The 20061-nt window shown below is 42.5% G+C and overlaps 1 protein-coding gene across 2 annotated transcripts; it reads left to right on the top strand.

Annotated features, from left to right (window-relative positions):
* The first annotated feature begins 1096 nt into the window (after window positions 1-1096).
* Window positions 1097-19809, top strand: LRP11 (LDL receptor related protein 11). Of its 2 annotated transcripts, none has more exons than XM_053973374.1 (7): window positions 1097-1619; window positions 6512-6675; window positions 9187-9328; window positions 11457-11582; window positions 12277-12486; window positions 17851-17952; window positions 18225-19809. In XM_053973374.1, exons 1-7 carry the CDS (start codon window positions 1097-1099, stop codon window positions 18377-18379), a joined length of 1422 nt encoding a protein of 473 aa, XP_053829349.1. In that variant the 3' UTR covers window positions 18380-19809. The 2 variants fall into 2 exon arrangements, with proteins under 2 accessions (XP_053829349.1, XP_053829350.1); XM_053973375.1 differs by having other exon boundaries at window positions 6515-6675.
* Window positions 19810-20061: the final 252 nt, after the last annotated feature.

Raw genomic sequence — 20061 nt, forward strand, 5'->3', positions numbered from 1 at the left:
AAATGAAAACACAGAGCTATCACTTGACCTGTTATGAAATCCCTTAGTACACAGCTCAAAACCCACCACCACCTCTCTACATTTACAGGCAAGCTTATGTTTTTCAGTGCCTGTAGACAGGTCTCAATGTGCCATTCTAGCACTTTGAGGCTCTGTGCATCTGATAAAAAATAACAAAGCAGCTGTTTTGAAGGATTGCTGATTTTCAGGGATAATACTGTTATTAATTTGTATTAGAGAATCAGCAATAATTTCATGATAAAACAGAAGTTGTGACAGATGTAAAACTGATTAATTTAATTGCAAGAATTTCTCTGAAACTCGTTTAGCAAAGACTTCAAAAACTTGCACAGGGAGTTCTTCACCATTGTTTTGGGTGGTTAAGATCCTATCTGGTATTTTTTTTTTGCAGGTCAGGAAGTTACAACTTTGCACATTATGTTTTTGACTACTGCCTTTCTTTTTTTGTAATTTCCGAACAGAAATGCCATGCCCAGGATGGATCTCCCACAATTTCTTTTTTATCTCTTCATTTGTTTGTTTCCTCAGGTTCACAGAACCACCAGCAGTTTCAGTGACCCCCACCCAACCCCGATTATTTGCAGGTATCATCTCCCCATGTGGAGTCATAGAACCGTCGAATCACAGGATGTTAAGGGCTTCCACAGAATGGAAGGGACCTTAAAGGTCATCTAATCCCAATCCCCCTGCTATGGGTAGGGACACCTTCAACTAGATTGTGCAAGGCCTTATCCAATCTGGCCTTGAACACTTTCAGGGACGGGGCATCCACAGCTTCTCTTGGCAACCTGTTCCAGTGCCTCACCACACTCACAGTAAAGAATTTCTTTCCAATATACATTTTAAAATTCCCCTCTTCCAGTTTTAACCCCTCGATCCTTCTCCTATCACTGCGGCTCCTGAAGGAATGTCGCTCTGGGGGGCGGTCCCGGGGCGGGGCCCGCCGGAGCTGTTCGGGGCGGCGGGTGCTGAGCGCGGCCGCTCCGCCTGGTGCAGCCGGGCGGGGCCGGCGCCTCCCCGCGCCGCGCTCGCTGGGGGTGCCCCGGGGGAGCCGCTCCCGCCGCCGCCCGGGGCCATGGCCGCGCTGGTGCTGGTGCTGCTGGCGGCGCTGGGCGGGCGGGCCGTGCTGCCGGGCGGGCGCTGCGCGGCGCCGCTGGCCGACCTGCGCTCGCAGATCTCGGGCGTGGAGACGCTGCTGGAGGAGTTCCGCCGGCAGCTGCAGCAGGAGGAGCCGGGACCGCCGGCGACAGCGAGCGGCGGAGGGGGCGGCGGGGAGCGGTGCGGCGGAAGCGGCGGCTTCTCCGCCAGGCCCGACTCCATCATCCGCACCAAGGACTCCATCGCGGCCGGCGCCACCTTCCTGCGGGCTCCCGGCGCCGTGTCGGGCTGGCGGCAGTGCCTGGACGCCTGCTGCGCCGAGCCGCGCTGCACGCTGGCCGTGGTGCAGGGTGCCGCCCGGCCGCGGGGCACGGCGGCCGAGCCGGGCTGCTACCTCTTCAACTGCACGCACCGCGGCCGGCCCGTCTGCCGCTTCGCCCCGCACCGCGGCTACAGCTCCTACAGCCGCCGGACCGCCGGCATCGCCCCGCCGCCCACGGGTAAGCGGCTTGCGCGGCGGGAAGGGCGGCACGGAGATGGCGGGGGCGGCAGGGCCGCGGAGCCGGGAACCCGCTCCCGGGTCGTGGGGCATCGCCGGTGGGAGGACGGGGCGAGGAGAGCCGGGCTGCGCCGTGCCGTTCGGCGGAGTTCCCTGGGCCGGGAGAGGCGTCCCGGCTGTGCTCAAGGGAACCTTAACAACGTGTATAAATACCTTAAGGGGAGGGGGTTCCAAGAGGATGCTCCCAGGTTCTACTTGGTGGTGCCCAGCAATAGCACAAGAGGCAACGGGCAGAAACTGATCGTGCTGAACATAAGGAAGAACTTCTTTACTGTGCGGGTAACCACGCACTGCAGCAGGTTGCCCAGAGTGTGGAGTCTCCCTCACTGGAGATACTCAAAACCCGTCTGGCCACAATCCTGTGCCATGTGCACATGGGACGACCCTCCTTGAGCAGGAGAGGTTGAACCAAAGACCCACTGTGGTCCCTTCAGACGTGACCACTTCTGTGAGGGCTTTGGGGGTGTTTGGGCTTGGGGAAATGCGGCGTGGGTTTGCAACTCCAGGATGCAACAGGGAAACCCATCCCTCAATATCTCTGCCTCTGCAGAGCCCTTGGCGAGGCATTGTGCCAGCCAGCTGGTGGCTGGGAGCCAGACAGTGGGTTGTGCATGTTCACTGGCCCCACACTCTCTGGGGAGCCAGAGAAGTGCCAGCTCCCCAGGAGCTGTGCATGTTGATCACCTTTGAAAGCATGAAGTGCTGGTCCCAGCCATGCCATAACGTGGTGCATAGCCTGAGAGCAAGCACAGGGCAGTCTTGGGGGTGCTATCCAAATGTCATTGCCTAAGACAGCTTCTTACTCATTTAAATCAAAAATTTTCCTGCTTAAGAACTCGAGACCTAGATTGAAGAAGATAGGGATACCTCACCAGTAGTGCAGATGCAGCATGGACATTCTCCACAAGCACCTCTGGAAAGTAGGCCACATCAAAAGCAGCTGTTTGTTCAGCTCTGAAGCATATTTAAGAACAATATTATCCAGACCAAGCAGCTGTAGATGAAAACAAATCTGGATTTCTAAATTTGGAGTCTGTTTCCTAGCACCTGATTCAAAGAATTTATTTGCCTTCCCCCACCTACTGTTGTTAAACAGTCTCCTCTTAACTAATTTTGACTAAATTTCATTATTTCTGTGCACAGTACTTTCCCAAAAGTCATCTGTATCTTACTCAGTGATAGATCTCATCTGAAGTAAATCAGTCACTGCATGCAACAGGAAGAAGACCTGGTGTTGGTGTGGGTGAAAACAGTGCCCAGATTTGCTTACTGTTACTGCTCTCTTGGGAGGGGAGACCTCAGGCTTGAGGTTCATTCAGTCCTGCACATTTCATGAGAATATTAGTGGGAATCCCCTGGAAGTACAAGAGAGCAGAGGCTTGATTTGTAGAGGCATTATGGTTCCTGAATATTTTTTGGAATGTGCATGGGCAGGTAGATTAGAGAGCTATAAGGAAGGATCTTACAGCAATAGAGATGAGGCAAGCTTAAGGTACCAGAAAAACCCAAGGTGTGATCTTGACATTTTCAACTGGAGGAGTATTAGTTCCACAGTATTATTTTTGTAGCAGCTTCATGGTATCTGTATTTCATAAGCCTGTATGCACTTGCATGATAAAAGGCTTAAGATGAGATTTTTACATCAAAGTCACACAGAATTAGGCTTCATTTTGAACTGCCTTAATTCTATTAAAACCTATGAGCAACTAATTTAGGGTGCAGTTATGGCACAATATAAATAATATATTGTACAAAATATGCTCTGTCTAGTAGAAATCTCGAATTTCTTCAATTCCTTGAGTTCTTGAATTCTGGAGTTCTTAAATACTTTGCCTTTTGGCAGCTTTTCTGACTGGACTGGACTTGCAAGGCAATTTCAGTTCCTAATCTGCAAATTGCTCTGTGTCCTGTTGGTTTTATTTAAAAATCTGCCTTGTGGGTGATGGTGGTATTGGAAGCAGGGGATTCTGATTTCTTAATGCAATTACACTGGAGCTGAAACAAAGCCACAAAGGAGAATGAACTTTTATTTAAGTATCTGTCAGATGTGACATAGACCAGGATAGTTAAAATTAAGATTGAATAATTTTGCTCTGATGTTTTGTTACCAGTGCATTCTTGAATTACATTGAAAAACATTCTGGACAACAGGATGATGAAGGCACATCTCTTTTCCCTTCTGTCACCCCATGAATGAGTTTAAGAAGTTTAGTAAAGAACTTTTCATTTCAAGATTTTTTTCCATGAGGGGTTTACATTTTAGCTGCTCCTTTTTTTGTTGTTTTTTTTTTTGGGTTTTTTTGTGGTTTTTTTTTTTTGGGGGGGGGGGTTTGGTTTGTTTTGTTTTGTTTTTCTTTCAGAGTACTTTTTTTCTTGAATCTTCCACTGTTTTCTTTCTGATAATACCAAACCAACACTTACCCACAGATGTGGTGCCCTCATAATTCCAAAATATTTCTGTGCATTGGGATACAGTGATCTCTAAGATCACTAGTGGTGAGCAATGGGAGGATTCAACATCAAGGTACCTTAATACCAAACACATTCAGGAGTTGGCAGTGAAATAACCTTTTAAAACAAAGCCTTCATTCAGAAAACTAGCTGGAAGCTTCATTATTGACAGGTCAAGTCTGTATAAAGGACAGAGGGAACAGAATAAATAAAAAGCATGATAAAAAAAAAGCCTATTGTGTTGGTTCCCAAATAAATAAGTGTTTCACTCCTTTTTCTAGAAAGGAGCCAGCTCCAGCATCTCAGAATGTTGACCTGGTATATTTCAGTTCCATTCTGCTTATTTACATTCAGCTTAAATGCAAGTTGAAAGCAGAAGTTAAGAGATTATTTTTCTGTTGACCTGTGGCTGATAGTGCTTTATTCCCATGAGTGGTGGTTGCAAGTGGCTCCAATGAGTTTGCCTCTTTGGTATTTTTGGTATTGACTTCTTATTCCCCAGATTTGGAGGTGTTTCACTAAGGATCATGTATTCCATTGCTTAAAACTTTGCTGTGGAAAAAGAATCTTCATCTCAAGAGGCTGTCTACTCCCATGCCATATGTCTCAAGCCAGATTTTCCTTTTTGCCATTGATTTACCTTTCCAAAGATGATCTGGTGGCTTACAAGCAAAGGATGGTGCCTCTGTCCTTTGTGACCGGAGGTCTGTGTGGTCCCTCACTCATCTTTAACAAAGGGCTGGCATGAATTTCTGTGACTGACTCAATGTGAAGTGGTCCTTCCTTTGCAACTCCTGCTGCAGAAGTCTAAAGTTAGTCCAGGAAGAAAGTATCCTCATTGCTTAGGGGAATTAGGGCTTGTTTCTGCCCTTGCAGGGCATTGATCAAGTCATTTAAACCAGACAGGTGACATAAAACCCCTCTCCAAGGTAGAAGCAAAAGACTGGGCTGTGCTGTTTGAAACTGACCCAGGTCAGTTTCTTTTTGACTGTTATTTGTAAAGTAAGTAACTGTGTGAAGATTGTACATAACTCATTTATATAATCTAAAAGTTGCCCTGGCACCATAATGATGGTGTTTATTAACAATTAGTTTTGAGGTTTTATTAACAATGAGTTTTGTGGGTTTTTTTGGACCTGGATGTCGCTTTTTAAGCAAAGTTGGTTTTGAGAAGCAAATGTATACAAATTAGGGAAAGCTTTGTCATTGGATAAACAAGAACTGTTTCATACTTTCTATGATTATACCTTTCTATTATTATACCTAGTTATTGTATGTTTTCCTAACTTTAGACATTTACCTTGAAATTTTCTATGCCTGACCTACTACTGAAAAAAAACAAGAAATAAGAATTTTTCTCTTTAGTCAGAGGTAAACAGTTGTCCCACTGCTCCCATGAGCTCCAAGGCTTCAAGCACGTTCATGATACCGCTGAAGAGCACGTGCAAGGAAGATTCCCCACATTGATGAAAGGTGATGAAAAACCACCTTTCCTTGTGCAGCTCTGCCCACATGGAGTGCAGTTACAACCTTGATTTCAGTAATTGCTCTTCTGAGCATAACATCAATATCCTTTACAGGGTATCCTTTGTGGAGGTTGAAGAGCAGAGAGCACCCTGGCACTCAGGATGCCCAGAGAAGGAATGAAACTTGAGTAGGGAACTGTAGAAAGATACAGTCTTTGGGTTAGACTTTTGTTAGTCTAACCCAAAAGTTTGTGGTCTGATTGGCAAAAGCACTTAGTACTCACAATTTTAATCAGTAAAGATTGTACTTTGAATATAGCAAAATGCTATAAATAAATATTCTGAATATCCTAAATATTCTGATATTTTACCTTTTGATGTCTTAAATGAGGCACTTAAAATTGGTGGTCTCTGATGATTTCTAATCATCATGTGCACTGCTTCATCAGGGTGCCACCTTATGCTAAATCAGTCTTTCATTCCTATAATGATGCATTATAAATAGGGACTAGAAGCCTATTGAATTATGCAGAGTACTATAAAAGGTATAAAAAAGGTGCTGTAACTACCATCTGTATGTAAGTCATATTTAGACCTATTTTCCTTAGTTCAGATTAAAAAAGTACACTGATGCTAATAATCCTGTTTGTTGTATTACTGAAACATACAGGTACCTAGAGAGGTTTTCTATGCCATGTGCTTCTAATGTTAATTCCTGAAGACATCATAGGACAATTAACTAAAATTGAAGCAGATACTACTTTGCTTAACAAAACGTGTGCTAATGAACACGTTCCTCTTTCAGGAAGTTGCACAAAGGTGAAACAATACCTTAACCAAGGAGAAAAAGTGGTTTATATAAATAATCACTCAGCCTTCCCTCATAAATAACTGATCTTCTCTTTTTTTGTTCAAGAAGAAGAATACGATGAGCCTCCACAGTGTAGGGCGGGCCAGGACATTGTGCTGCAGTCACCTGTGGACTGGGTGCTTTTGGATGGTCGGGAAAGTTCTGATGACCACGGAATTGTGCACTATGAGTGGGCACTGCTGCAGGGCGACTCATCGGTTGAAATGCAGGTACATGTGCAATCCCCCTTGTGGCCAGTTACTTCCAGATTGTTGTGTTCAAGTTTTAAATGTACAGCTAAAAATATTAAATATATACAAATCTGTCTACGAGGCACCAAAATTAGGATGCCTGTACAACTTGAACATTTATTTCACACAAATGTAGAGCAGCCCAGGTTGGAAGGGACCTCAAAAGATCATCTGGTCCAACTGTTTGTGGGACAAGGAGCCTCAATGAGATTATCTTATTTGTCCAATCCCATCCTGAAGATCTCCAGTGAAGGAGACTACACTGCGTCCCTGGGTAGTTCCAGTGATTATTTCTAGTGGCTTACACAGTTAATCTCTTTCCTGGATGGCATGGGACAAGCAGCAGCAAATAAGTAGATAATAATACTCCACTGTGTTTGAGCTCTGCTTTATTTATACTCACTGCATTTGGTTTTCAGCTTCTGTCACCCCAGTTAGAGACCCCTCAGTAATTCAGTTACTAAAAATAATAAAGGATTTTCACCAGCAGTCTCCTGTCAGTGCTTACGGAGAAGCTACAAAGAAACACTATGGAAACCTTATGAGATATTTTATCCATACATTTTCTGCTGCGCTTTGATTTCAAATTAAAATTACCCATGAAGAGAGGGATTCTGCATTTTAGTCTTTTTTGTCAATGCTCTAGGATCAGCAGAAAAAGAAAGAAAAAATGTCTAAAGTCCACAGACTCTACTCTTAGTCTGTTCACAGCCCAAAATATCCAGGGCACACTGGGAACTCCACCTAGAGCAGGAAGGATATGGAGAGGTGAGAGAGTATGAAGCAAAATGAAGCTTTTAAGAATAGTTGCTAGATATCATCTAGATAAAAGGAACACTTCATTATCAAAGACTTCGTAATCTGTCCCCTTGCAGCATTATTTTCTTAAAAGAGCAATTAAGTACTTTTAAAATTAATCTTTGATTTAGTAGCATAGAGTAAAACAAAAATTAGAATTTAATAAAAACATTTAAAGTTTATATTTGTAATATTACTCAAAGTCACTTTATAAAATAGAGACAAGCCTTATATCCATTCAAACTTGTAAAATTCACATTAACCTTGGTGGCTTTTTTGTATTTGTTAGCAGAAAATGAATTTGACACACATTTATGCTTAAATAAATACTTTTCCATTGTGTTCAAGTGAGCAGGGATTTCTCCTACAGATATGGACTCTGGTGATTAACCATGATAATTTAAATTTTAGAGTTGAATTAATAGCTGTGATTTTTTTTTATGCATTCTTCAGTTGATGTCTTCAGTGCTTTGGTTACTGCCCTGAAGTTACTGGATTTCGTGTCATTTATTCTTTGAGAATAATGTATGAATCCATAGCTACAAGGGAGAATGGGAGTGTGTTTAAATAAGATAAAAGGCAGCTGTTGCATTGCTCTTATGTAGCAAAGAATAAATAGAAGGCAGAGGAGGGGGAAGGACTGCTATAAAGAGATTGTATCATATTGTAGAAAGAAGCCTTTTTTTTTTCCTGTAGTGACTGATTGTTTCTTTTTGTAGGTAATTTGCTTCTTTGATTACTACCCCCACTCTGTAGCTGCACAGCTCCTGGACACTTGGGGACAGTAATGGGTTGGAGGGTTTTTTTTAATGCTGATTATCTATTTTGAGGCAAAGTTTCTGTGTAAGCAGATATAGACCAGCATTCTTCAGGGCAGCATGAAAATAAGAAGGAAACCACAGAGGACACCAGGAGTGGTGGCGTATTCAGAAGTCAGTGGCATTTCTGTCTCTGTACTGGGAAGAGACTTGGGCTCCATGGCTCAGGAGTTTTAAATACCATACTTGCTCTCCCAACAGTCACAGTGAACAACAGCAGGTGTTTTTTAGAGTATTTCTTTAACGTATTAAAGAATAAAATTGTAAGGGATCATACACTCCATCAGGAGGTACTCAACAGTCTGATCAGATAACTGAGTGCATTCATGTAAATAGAAAAGGTAAGAAATTTCAGGTAGGAAATTTTCTCACTGAGAGAAAAAATGTGTTTATCAATACACTCTTCCATAATGGAAGGTCTAGGACTCTATGGCCATATTAATCAAAAATTATTGTTCTCTTTTAGGCATGAAAATTTATTTCTGTGGATCCATGTTATATTATCTACAGACTAACTTGATAAAGAGCAAAAGGCCAATATTTTACTGCTTATCCTCTAAAATTACATTTTTAATTACTCAAAAATTGAGTTAAATGTATGTGACCATTTGTTCTCAATTTCTCCATTTGTGTGCTGAGATCCACAGCTCCAGGTAACTGAGTAGATCATGAAAACACTACCTGAACGCTGTGAGTTTTTTTACAAATGGATGCAAATGTTACATGCTGAAATACATGCTTGAGTAGGACATGCTTGAGTAGGCTCACTAGTCTCAGTAAGTATTTAATCTGCATGATGAGCTCCTTTTTCCTGGAAGGTCATAGAAGGATCCATTGTGCCAATATGGTTTTTTTACTGTGTGTCTTTACTCAGGTACCACAGCCAGGAACACTGAAACTGTCCCACATTCAGGAAGGCGGGTATATTTTCCAGCTAACAGTGACAGACACTGCAGGTCAGAGGAGCTCTGACAACGTCTCTGTGACCATTCTGCCCATGGTTCATTCTGCAGCAGGTGAGAAAATGGCTGGAGCTGTTGCCTCTGTGACACCCAGGGTATGGTACTCAGAGCAGAGCAAGGGTCTTGATAAAGGTAAAAATGTTATTCTCCATTTCCAGTGTCTTATTTTCCCTTGCTCATTAAATAATGACATTTCTTTCAACTTTGAATCGCTCTTGTGATGAAGCAAGCAAGCATCACTTGCCTGTTAGAGCAATAATACTTTCAGGCACTGAAAAGTATTTTTGTAAAAAATACTTGTATTTTTGTAAAAAATTTTTGTAAAAAGTATTTGTCCTTCTATTGCTAATAAGCATGCAGGATTGGAGGAGTGAAATATTGACACAGGTGTCAGGTGCATTGTAACAGTCAGATGGTGTGGGCATCATAACAGGGCTTGTGCTATAGGGAAGACCCAATTAAAATTACTTAATAGTATGTTTGAGGCAGACTAATACTAATACTGACCTGCATCTGTAGTCTGAAAGTGGTTTTTTGTTTTAATGCATTTAAGTTTTTCTTTCTAATGGTTGCTATTGAAGCCTTATGTTACTGGGGAAGCTGAAACTGGAACTGACCCATCATTTTTAAACTCTGAGCTTCAGAAACATGTGCAAAGCATAAAAGGTAGAAACTAAGTTAGATTTCAGTGGCTGTCAGTCCTGCTCTTAAATGTAATAACTTCTAATTACATTGTAATTAACAAGTTGCTAGTGCAGATCTGCTGCTCTGGCACAAAGTTAAATAGCATTGTCATCATGTTTAGCAGAACCAGTGAAAAATCTTGCTCTGCACAATATGTCTATGTGAGAGGGTAGTCCCTCTGGCAATAAGCTGTTATTAAGAAAAAAATCTGCTTAATAATGCCTGTGTTCCAGTAATGGATGATGGAGTTGTGTTCATTAATATTTAATATAGCTGAAGCAGCCAGAGAGGTTTGGTGCTTTATTTATTTGCTGGTGTGGGTATCTGGGGTATCTTTTGTATGGAGTACATAGGGGATTTGCTGTCTTTTTTATTTTTCTAATTCCCCAGCTACATTAGCAATTCAAGTGCTACTGCTGTAGCTAAACCAATTCTTGATGCCTTAATACATGCAAGATCAGTGCTATTACTGGAAGTTCAGGAAGTTCAGGAGATGCATTTTCAGATTTTAGGGGTTTTAAACAGTTATCTGCATTCCTGGCATCCTTCCCTTAGCATGGTGCAGCATTTGGTACACAGCAGGATAACAACCAAAGGCTGTGCTCCCTTACGCAAATTGATTTGCTGTTACAACGCTAATCAAGCCCTGAACTTGATAGTTCTTTACAAAGTGATGAACTGCACTGCTGTTGGAAAGACAAAAGCACAGATGTAAACACTTGACAATTACAGAATCAGAATGGGTTTCAGGAAAGCTTTGAGTATGCAAAATGGGGCATCCAGGGACACTCTCCATTTCCAGGGGAATCCAAATGTTAAAGCAGGCAGCAGTCAGTTCTTTCTGGTGAAAGTAATTTGTGAGAATGTGACCTAGTCCTCTTTTGGTCTGTGCTGTATTGAAGTCACTGGATTGCTGATGTCAGTAAATGACAAGCATTCTACAATTGAGTATTGATACAATTGAGTATTTTAATTATCTTGCAGAAAATACATCATAAAAGATCCCATATGGTCCAAATGTGTGCATGTAAAGCAACATGTTGGTGTTGAATGAATATTTAGTAGGAATTACTACTAAAAGGAGGAGGGATGCAGTTACAGCCACAGAGATTTCATTTCTTTATTTCCAGGACTGTTCTGCATCTTTTAAGCCTAGGAAGATCTTCTTTCAGCTTAGGCCAGCAGAATTCAAAGCACTGTAAGGGTGCTGCACAAGGTGTAAGGTGCAACAGCCTCCAGGTTGAGTATTCCTGTAATATAAAGATTACCAGGCTAGTGATGAAGGTGCCAGGAGCAGCTATTGCCTGTATTTGCTTCTGAGTCAATATGATGTCACACAGCTGATTCTGGACTTTCTGCCTTGTTCATGGTGCTTTTTGATGTAGCGTGGTTTTGCTTTTTCCTCTATGCTGCAGATTTTAGCCACTGACTCAGTCACTGACTCAGTATTTACTACTTGGATTTCTCTTTTGGTAATTTGGGAATTGTTTCTCAACAGCCTGCGTTGGGGTTTGCTCTCGCTACCAGTTTATCTGTGATGATGGCTGCTGCATTGACATCACATTTGCGTGTGATGGTGTGAGACAGTGTCCTGATGGATCAGATGAGACTTTCTGCCAGAATCGTAAGTGTGCCAGGCCACAGTGGCACAGTAGACTGTGAAAGTAACCACAGCCTCAATGACCAAAGGGGGACAATGCCACTTCTGTGGCCTCTCTCCCTGTAAGCAAGCAGTTTGCTCCCAGCCTTTCATTGGAATTAGCACATGGGAAGGTTTGATATTTGCATACTCAGGTGCTCAGAAATTTTCTTCAAAGCATATTAAAACTAACTGTCCCTAAGTGACAGGTTTTGTGTTCAGCAGTTAAAAGATCCGTTTAGCAGGATGATTCTGGAAACAAGAGCCGTGGTCTCTTGTGAAAGGGTGTCTCAGAGGTACCTTCACAGTGCTGTTAGACACCTTGCAAGAATCTGAAACACTGTGGACACACAAGGGAACTGGTTGATTCACCATCATGCTGTTAGCTTTCATTAGTCATCCCTCAGCATGTGCCCATGCTCAGCTAAGAGAACAAAAGCCACCAGAGGGTGAATGGGCACAATGGCTAATCATTTGTAGTTTAGTTACTGGATTTCACTGTAGGGGTCATAAGTGTACTCTTGTGAGCAAGTGTTAGCTATCTGTGGCTCACATTTCATCATATGTATGAACCTGAGGAAGTTGTTTACTCTGCCTCAAGGCCTGTCTTGGATAGTCTTCCTTAAGAACACTTCAATTCCCTTCAGCTTTGTACAGAAACTTTTGTTTCTGTTGACAGTCAGCTCGGGTCGGAAGACAGTGACACATGCAGTTCTTGGCACTACCCAGCAAAGGACTGCAGGACTGACTGAAAACATAGAGGAAAACTCTGCCGTGAACACCCTGAAAGCCACTGCCAGAAATCAACCACTTCTCTCAGTGGATGCAGACATGTCTAACCAATCGCTTTCTCAGGGACCAAAGAAACAAATCAGTGGATTTGTTCCAGGTAAGAATTGAATCAGTTTCGATGACACCTTCTCCTTAAAGAAAGGAAGTGTCTTGCACCTTAAATTTGATTTAATTGTCTTTTGGTGCCTGGCTAACAGGAAAAAAATTAAAATGTAAATAAATACAAAAGAAACCTGTAATAATGAAGTTCTAAGTAGGTTTTGATTTATTATTGTCAGTCTGTTTTATACTAGGTGCAAAAAGAAAGTTGAAGTGTAGGAATGGTAGGGAAATAATACAGTCTAAGGAACAAAATGTGCAGTGAACTAAATAAAAATTCTGCCACAGGTTCAGCTGTGTAGGCTGATGTATTAAGGCTCTTTAAAATCTGTAGGGAGTACTTCAGGAGCACATAAAAAAATACTGTTCAACTTGGGTGAGAGTAATTTCTTTTCTCCTGGTGCTAAGTATTACTTCTCTCTCTTTTTTTTTTTTTTTTTTTTTTTCCCTGAGCTAATATCTTTACTATTATGGGCTTTTTTTTTTTTTTTTCCTGATCTCTGTCTCCAGGGCAGGAGAAGTCTTTCATCACTGTAGAAAAGTCTCAGGCTTTGGTAACAAGCTACCTCAGGTGTCTGCGTACAGGTCCCCAGTATTGTTCTGCACAGTGGCTGCAAGCGTGTAGTGAGTCATTGTGTGATGTTACAGGCAGAGCCCCATCCCTGGCCTTGGTAAAGCTCCAGAAACTGCAGTGAAATTTATGTGTCTTTTAAGGTTCATGCTGATGAATTAAAATTCATCAGCTGAAATGGCAATTAAATGAAAGCAAAGCTGTGTGCACAGAGTGTAAAATCAGTACAAACCTCCCACTTTTATTTCTTCATGGTTTAGACTGATTCATGTGCCCCAAGACACAGCTATTTATAACCAGCTTTATTTTTCCAGTTACAACAGAGCAGTGCTCAGTGCCCTCTGCTGTCGGCTCTGGAAAAGGGCACTGACCTGGTTGGCACCTGGACGTTCCTTCAAGGTGCATGTACTTCATCTGTGGAGTGCAGAAGGAGTGAAATCTCTGTAAACGGAGTGAAAACAATGTTCTCAAGAATTTGATGGCCTCAGTGAATGTGTGGGGACTGACAGCAAAATCCTGTCCCAAATGTTTTTCCCTTTTCTGGCAGTATAGATGACCTCTAGACCACTCCTCACTGCTGACTAAAACTGAAGTCTGCTTCAAACCCTTCTCATTCACATAGTCTTTAGTGACACCTGATATGGGGCCACCCAAACTAAACATCAAACTTCCAAAAGAGCTTTGCAGGCTCCAGTGGGAAGTCAAGTAGGTCCTAAGATTTTTGAGACCTACTGCTAAGTAGGTCTCAAAAATAATTTGGCTTGTGAATCCAGGCATAAAACCAGAACTGAGGTCACCATCTTCAGCAACTGATAATCAAGGGTTATAACTGGAAGTGCAATGCAGAAGCATTTTTGCATAATAATTTTCTGTGTTCACCCATTGCACAGTAACTTACTTGCACCAGTTTTGTTCTAAAGGTAGCTTTTGCACAGCAGTACACAAGCAAAGAAAGATTCTTAGAAAACTAAAGTGTGATGGGGCTTCTGTGATTAGTGTACTACCAGTACCTGTTGTAATCTTCTAATTTTCAACACGCAAGATTTCAAGCTGTTTTAATTCTTGTGGGTTTAATGTTTTTCTTTTGACAGGGCTCAGTCAAAATTTGATTTTAGTTGCTTAATTATTTCCCTGTGGAATAAAAGGATCCAGTCTTTACTGACCCAGGAGCCCAATACGTCTAATCAAAAAAAGCAGCAAACAGCTCAGCTGTTTAAAATAGGTTTAAAATAGATCCCCTATGGATCAATTCCAGTTAGGGTGCGTGGGGTGAGATGTGAAGAGGTGCTAGGTGCATGCTAGGTACATGGGTCCAGAGGGCAGAAACCTGCTCTGAGCTGCTGTCTTCTCCTGCAGACACTGAAACTTCATGGAGTCCCATGCTGTGCATTAATGATTCACAGAGGTCCAGAGAGGCTCAAGTCCTGCCCCACTGGGAAACACCACAGTCTTTATGGAGTTGAAGAGACAGGCATTTAACCTATTCCTTAAAATCCACCCACATCCATTAATTAGATGTCCCTCCACCACTGCCATCTCAGGGAGGTTACAGATCAAATCTAATACTTATGTGATACAAAAATGAGAGGCACAGAAATGCTGGAGCAGCTCCATGGAGCTCATCTGGAAACATGTCCAGGAGTGCAATAATGCTAGATACATTTTCGAAAAGAGATAATCAACACTGAGCAGAAATCATACCAGCAGCCTCAAAAGTTCAGCAATTCCACTGGCAGAAATCCTGTTTTGGGAGGAATTGTCTCCTGCTGCTGGTGCCAAGGTAGAACCTCTGCCTCTGAATCACTGTAAAGGTCTTTGTTGGACCAAGGCAATCGTGTTCTTGTTGGCCTGGAGCTGACATTGCAAACATCCTGGCTTCTTATATATATTTTACATAAATTTTGAAAATTAGCTTTAGCGGTTTTAATGTCACTATGTATATAAGATACATATTAGGGGATGTGGCTTTACAGTGGCAGCACAGGTTTTGGCTTTTCACTTGCAAGTGCTCCATTCAGGGCCACATTTTTCTTAATTATCAGCTGACAGTTTCAGATCATCATGGAAATACAATCCAGGAAGGAAAACATGATGCTCTTAAATCAAGTGACTGCAGGTAGAGTAAATTAAGGTTTTACCTACTGGAGACAGCATGTGGCACATTCCAGCTGCTAGACTCTATGCTTGATACAGGAGCTTTGCGTTGATATTTAAAGAAGAGAAGTTTTTCCCGAGACATTGTAGGACTTGGGAGTTCTTTTGTTTTCTTTTTTACATTTGTTTTTTTTATTAGTGGTGGCTAAAGTACCAGTAAAGGCCTGTCCCTTCTGCTACTTAGCTCTCCATAAACAGTTTTAATCTCTGAGAATTCAATAAAGATGTCTAATAAAGGGACTTCCTTGTCAAGTACGACCAAATTTATCTTTTCTCCAAAGGAGCTGGGCTAAGTTGTAATGTTTTGGACTGTGAGATAGTTCCTGGTAGCAGATATATGAGCTTTCTACCTATGAGCGTGATACTAAGGGAACTTTCTTCCAGAGTCCATTTTCTCTTAATAAATTCTCTGTTCCAAATTTCCTTTAACCTTCCTTACAGTGGCCCTTCATACTTAGCTCTGACTTCATGCAAACTTTTTAAGGATTTACACCGAAGCATGAAAATATGCAAGTCCAAGTTAAGGACTGTTTAAAACTTCTGCCTGACCTAACAGGGGATCTATTAGAAGTAAAGTGAAAAAAACCACAACCAACCAATACAAAACCCAAAAATCATTGATTGTTTACAATGGGTAAATCTTGTTTTGCACTCCTGCCTTTTCAATGGGATTCCTCTACAGCAGGGTAAGTCCAGGGGAATACCAAGTCTGACTTTGAGATAGCCCCCTCAGACACTCAGGGCACTGAGTCTTCTGCAACAGACTCATGGTCTACTTTTGCCCAAGCTGAAAGGCCAAACATTTTCTTTCAGAGTCGGGAGTGGATGGAGGAAGAGGCATTTGATGTCAGTGAAAGGGTTCTTTCTCTCTCTGCAGACATGTTTCCATGGTAGTAAAGTTACCCAGACTGCATCTCCTGCAAAGGCCAGCGCAGCATTTCTGCATGGCTGCCTCCAAATAGCCCATGTCCTTCTCCAGGGAAGTTCTTAAGCCCAGCTGCATATTCTGGCACTCCTGAACTTGCAGATGAATATAGAAAACACTCAGCAGCACAGCACTCTGGAGTGAGCAGGGGGCTGGTTTCTAAGCAGCAGTGGCCAGTGGCAAACAGGGTCGTGCAGACGAGTTGAATTCACGAGCAGGCTGAAGATTTGCACTCCCCAGCGCAGCCAACCCAAGTGTGTAAATCACTATAACAGCTTTGCATTCCCCTGGCACAGGGCCTCTGCCTCTCCCAGGCTGCCCGTGCAGTGCTGTTCGGGGCTGGGATTACAGCATTTGACTGAGTTCCCAAGCCTTAGTCATGTTTTTACTGCGGAGGCACCCACACCAGTAGCCGTAACCTAGCTCTGTAATTTAGGGTAATTGGAAAGGGCTGTAAATGGCAATTTCCTCTGAGTAGACCAGAAAATCAAGAGAAAGTGAAAACTAAATTAAACCCGTGTAAAATGCTTTATGCCAGGCTCCTAAACTTCTTTGAGGAAATTGCTCATTGTGTTCTAGAGATAACAGATAAGATATTGAGCAGCATTGACTCTGATAGTCTCTTCAGTCGTGTAAGAACAGCCACAAGTCCTAGCAAAACCCTACAAGCTTTATTGAAAGGATTCTATTCTTCTACCATTCCAAAAATTTCCCACTAAACTTTTCTCCATATTTGCCAAATTTCTTTACAAACAGTTGACTTAAATATTCCCTTTACTTAAACGGCAGGGAAACAAGTTTCTAAAACAGGCGTTTAGATGCAGGCTGGAGCAGCTCTTAAAAAGACCTGATGTCTTTTGGGTATTTCCAAAATAAAGACAAAAATTCATTTAGTTTAATTCAGGAAAAACAGCTGCTGCTTTTGGTGTCAGTTACATTTAGGTGGTCTTGCACATCTCTGATACCATATGGGTATTTTAAAGCCAGTACATTCACTGTTAGGATTTTTTCAAGTCTACTTTACATGCCAGGACAACATCAGGAGCTCAACAAGGAGAGGGCCATGGCTTGTTTCTACAGCATTCCCTGCAGGTGAAGTCAGGGAATGGCAGGGCAATAAAGCTGCAGCCTGCAAGGCTGCCTTCTGCCTTGGAGTGGGAACATTAGCATGGACTTTCATGACAGTACCAATAAAACAATTTAAGCTTTAATTAGCAGTCGTGTGCATTTGCTGCTGCTACTGCCAGGGACACCTTCTGCAGCTCTTCAGAGCTGGTGGTGGTGGGTGGGACTTACACACAGTGCACATTCCAAGCTAATTGACTTAAACACTTCCTTAACACCCATCACTACATGTAATTCCAATTACAACATTTCACAATCATATTTTACAGATCTTGTAGCATAGTGTGTTTCTGCTAGCTCTGTCACAGTTTTGAAGGCTGTCAGCAAATGTATCAAAGTGCCCTTGCTTTTGGTTGAGATGCATTGTGGTTTGGGATGTAAATTGAATCTAAATTTTAGCTTTAGTTTCACATTATTTCAAAAACTCAAGTTATACAGTCGAAGTCAGAAGTTCTTAAACTGTTCTTTTGTTTGTTTTTTCCCCCTAAGTTTAAGTGCTTCACGTTATTTAATCCTAGTGTCCTGTGGATAAGATTTCTTGAGTCACTGAACTGCAGTATTCATTTATCTTGCTTGATTTTGTACAGATAACAGTTCCTCAGGGAAAAGAACAGATGATAAAAATGGGGATGGCATAATGATGCCAAAGAGAGATCAGCTTGGAGGTGGTCGCCCAGTCCCAGAAACAGGTAAGACCAATAACGTGAATTAATTTTGAATTATGTCAGTTTTTCAGTCAGGTTCTGTAGATACAGATGAAGTGGTCAAGAATTGAATAATGTACTTACATATTCTGAACTGTCCCTAACATGATTGTGCAGTTTAGTTTCATAGTATGAGTTGTTCCAATTACTAACATCTAATGATAGACTAGCTGTATTTTTGAGGATATAGTTCAGGTTTTCTCCACCAGCATCTCACTGTGTTAAATAAAATGTAATTTCTCTTAACCTCATTGTAGGTGCTGTGTTACCCTTAGCCTTAGGCTTGGCAATCACTGCTTTGCTGCTGCTTATGGTTGCTTGCAGACTGCGCTTAGTGAAACAGAAGCTCAAAAAAGCTCGACCCATTACATCTGAAGAGTCCGATTACCTCATCAATGGGATGTATCTCTAAAAACTGGATTTGGGTCAGTTGTTTTCTCCCCTTTCTCCTGTGTCCACGAATCTTTGCCTCTATAAAAGGACCAACATCCTTTGTTTATTTTCAAGTTTAGAAGAAGCCTATGAGATGAAGAACATACTCTTCCCCTTTGGTGATAATGTAAAAAGTGGGTAGATGACCTTGCTCAGAAAATAAGAAACATTCAGCCTCCAGAGAGTAGCTCTAGTTGATTGCTGTGCAGAAGACACTGCAAGGTGGGGAGACCCCAGACTGGATGTGGAGTGCCCTTGCCCCTCCCCACAGTTGTTGGGGTCTCAGCCAGGGCTGAGTGCACCCCAGGGCCTGGGCCCTGGAGCAGCCAAGGCCCCACAGCCCAGCTGTGTTGGCCAAGGTGGGAGGGAAGCCTGTGCCATCTCAGTGCTGCCACCACTGTGGGGACCTGGATGCTCCAGCCAACATGTTCCTTCACTGTCCAGCAGAGACCAGTTGTGTTCTTTCCACCTGATGCACTGGGAGTATTTTCATTAAAGAATGTGTCTTGCTTTGTTAATTAAAAGCAATTGCTATCTACGCACCAGCTTTTGCAAATAAAATTGGGATTTAAGGAAGAAAGCATGTTATTTTCACTCAGTTTAAGTCTCTGCACTGCTAGCAGACAGCCATGCTTGCTAAATGCTGAAATGAAAAAATGCAGCTCCTCAGCTGGCTTGGACTTCCCAGTGCTCAACAGCAGTCGTGTACTGCTGCTTAAAGAAGCTGTGGATGCCCCATTGCTGGCAAAGTTCAAGGCCAAGCTGGATGGAGCCCTGAGCAACCTGGTCTAGTGGAAGGTGTCCCTGGCCATGGCAGGGGGGTTGGAGCTAAATGATCTTTAAGGTCCTTTCCAACCCAAACCCCTCTAGATTCTGTGTACAATCCCAGGAACTGTGTCTCTCCCTGGAGCTCAGGGCTTGTTCAGCCTTTCCCACATCCAGCCTACCACCCTCACACAGTGTGAGAACAGCACAGAGCAGTTTCTACCCAAGATAATGGAGTGTAGGATTCCTGCTGGTTATCCCTTAGCTCCCTGCAAAGCTTGAAAGCTTCAGTGATCTGCCCTCACCCCAGAAAAATTCTCATAGAATTAGAGCAAGTAATCGATATGTGTGAGTGAACTGCAGATGTGTTACCAGTAAAATGTGTACAGTACATGTTATATATACATATATATATACACACACTGTGCTGTCTGTCTTGTTTGGCTGTCCCGAGGATGTCACATTCCTCATGGGTCTCAATAAAACCAGAGTCAAATGGGGCATGCATTGTTTTGTATGTTGTCTTTTGTACTTCAGTAACTTTGAGTCAGCAAGAATATTGCCATGGTATACAAATAGTTCTTCAAGTAATTTGTTCTTGATTACTTTATGTAAAATAGCTCTAATAAACTGATTCTATTCTTACACTTATTGCATTGTGTTTCATTTCCATTGCCAGCTAAATTCTGTGCTACAAGACATGAGAGCAGACAGAATTTCTCCTTTCTGTGGAACAGCCTTATAAGAAGGTAGAATGTGTATGTTGGGGGGAGTTGTTGAGATACTTGTTTCAAGGAGACAGAGAAGGACAGGACATCTGCCTGTATGACCTGTCTCTCAAGCAGTGCTTGAGCTGAGCAGGACAGCAGTTGTAGAGCTGGCTGTGCCAGCCACTCA

Source organism: Vidua macroura, chromosome 3, assembly GCF_024509145.1.
Source record: "Vidua macroura isolate BioBank_ID:100142 chromosome 3, ASM2450914v1, whole genome shotgun sequence".
Taxonomy (NCBI): Eukaryota; Metazoa; Chordata; class Aves; order Passeriformes; family Viduidae; genus Vidua; species Vidua macroura.

Bases quoted from the DNA above. Each gene is read 5' to 3' on its own strand.
- LRP11 (XM_053973374.1), top strand. From the start codon at position 1,097: ATGGCCGCGCTGGTGCTGGTGCTGCTGGCGGCGCTGGGCGGGCGGGCC. The intron at 9,329-11,456 runs GTGAGAAAATGG...GTTTCTCAACAG, and splicing joins CATGGTTCATTCTGCAGCAG to CCTGCGTTGGGGTTTGCTCT. The intron at 12,487-17,850 runs GTAAGAATTGAA...GATTTTGTACAG, and splicing joins AATCAGTGGATTTGTTCCAG to ATAACAGTTCCTCAGGGAAA.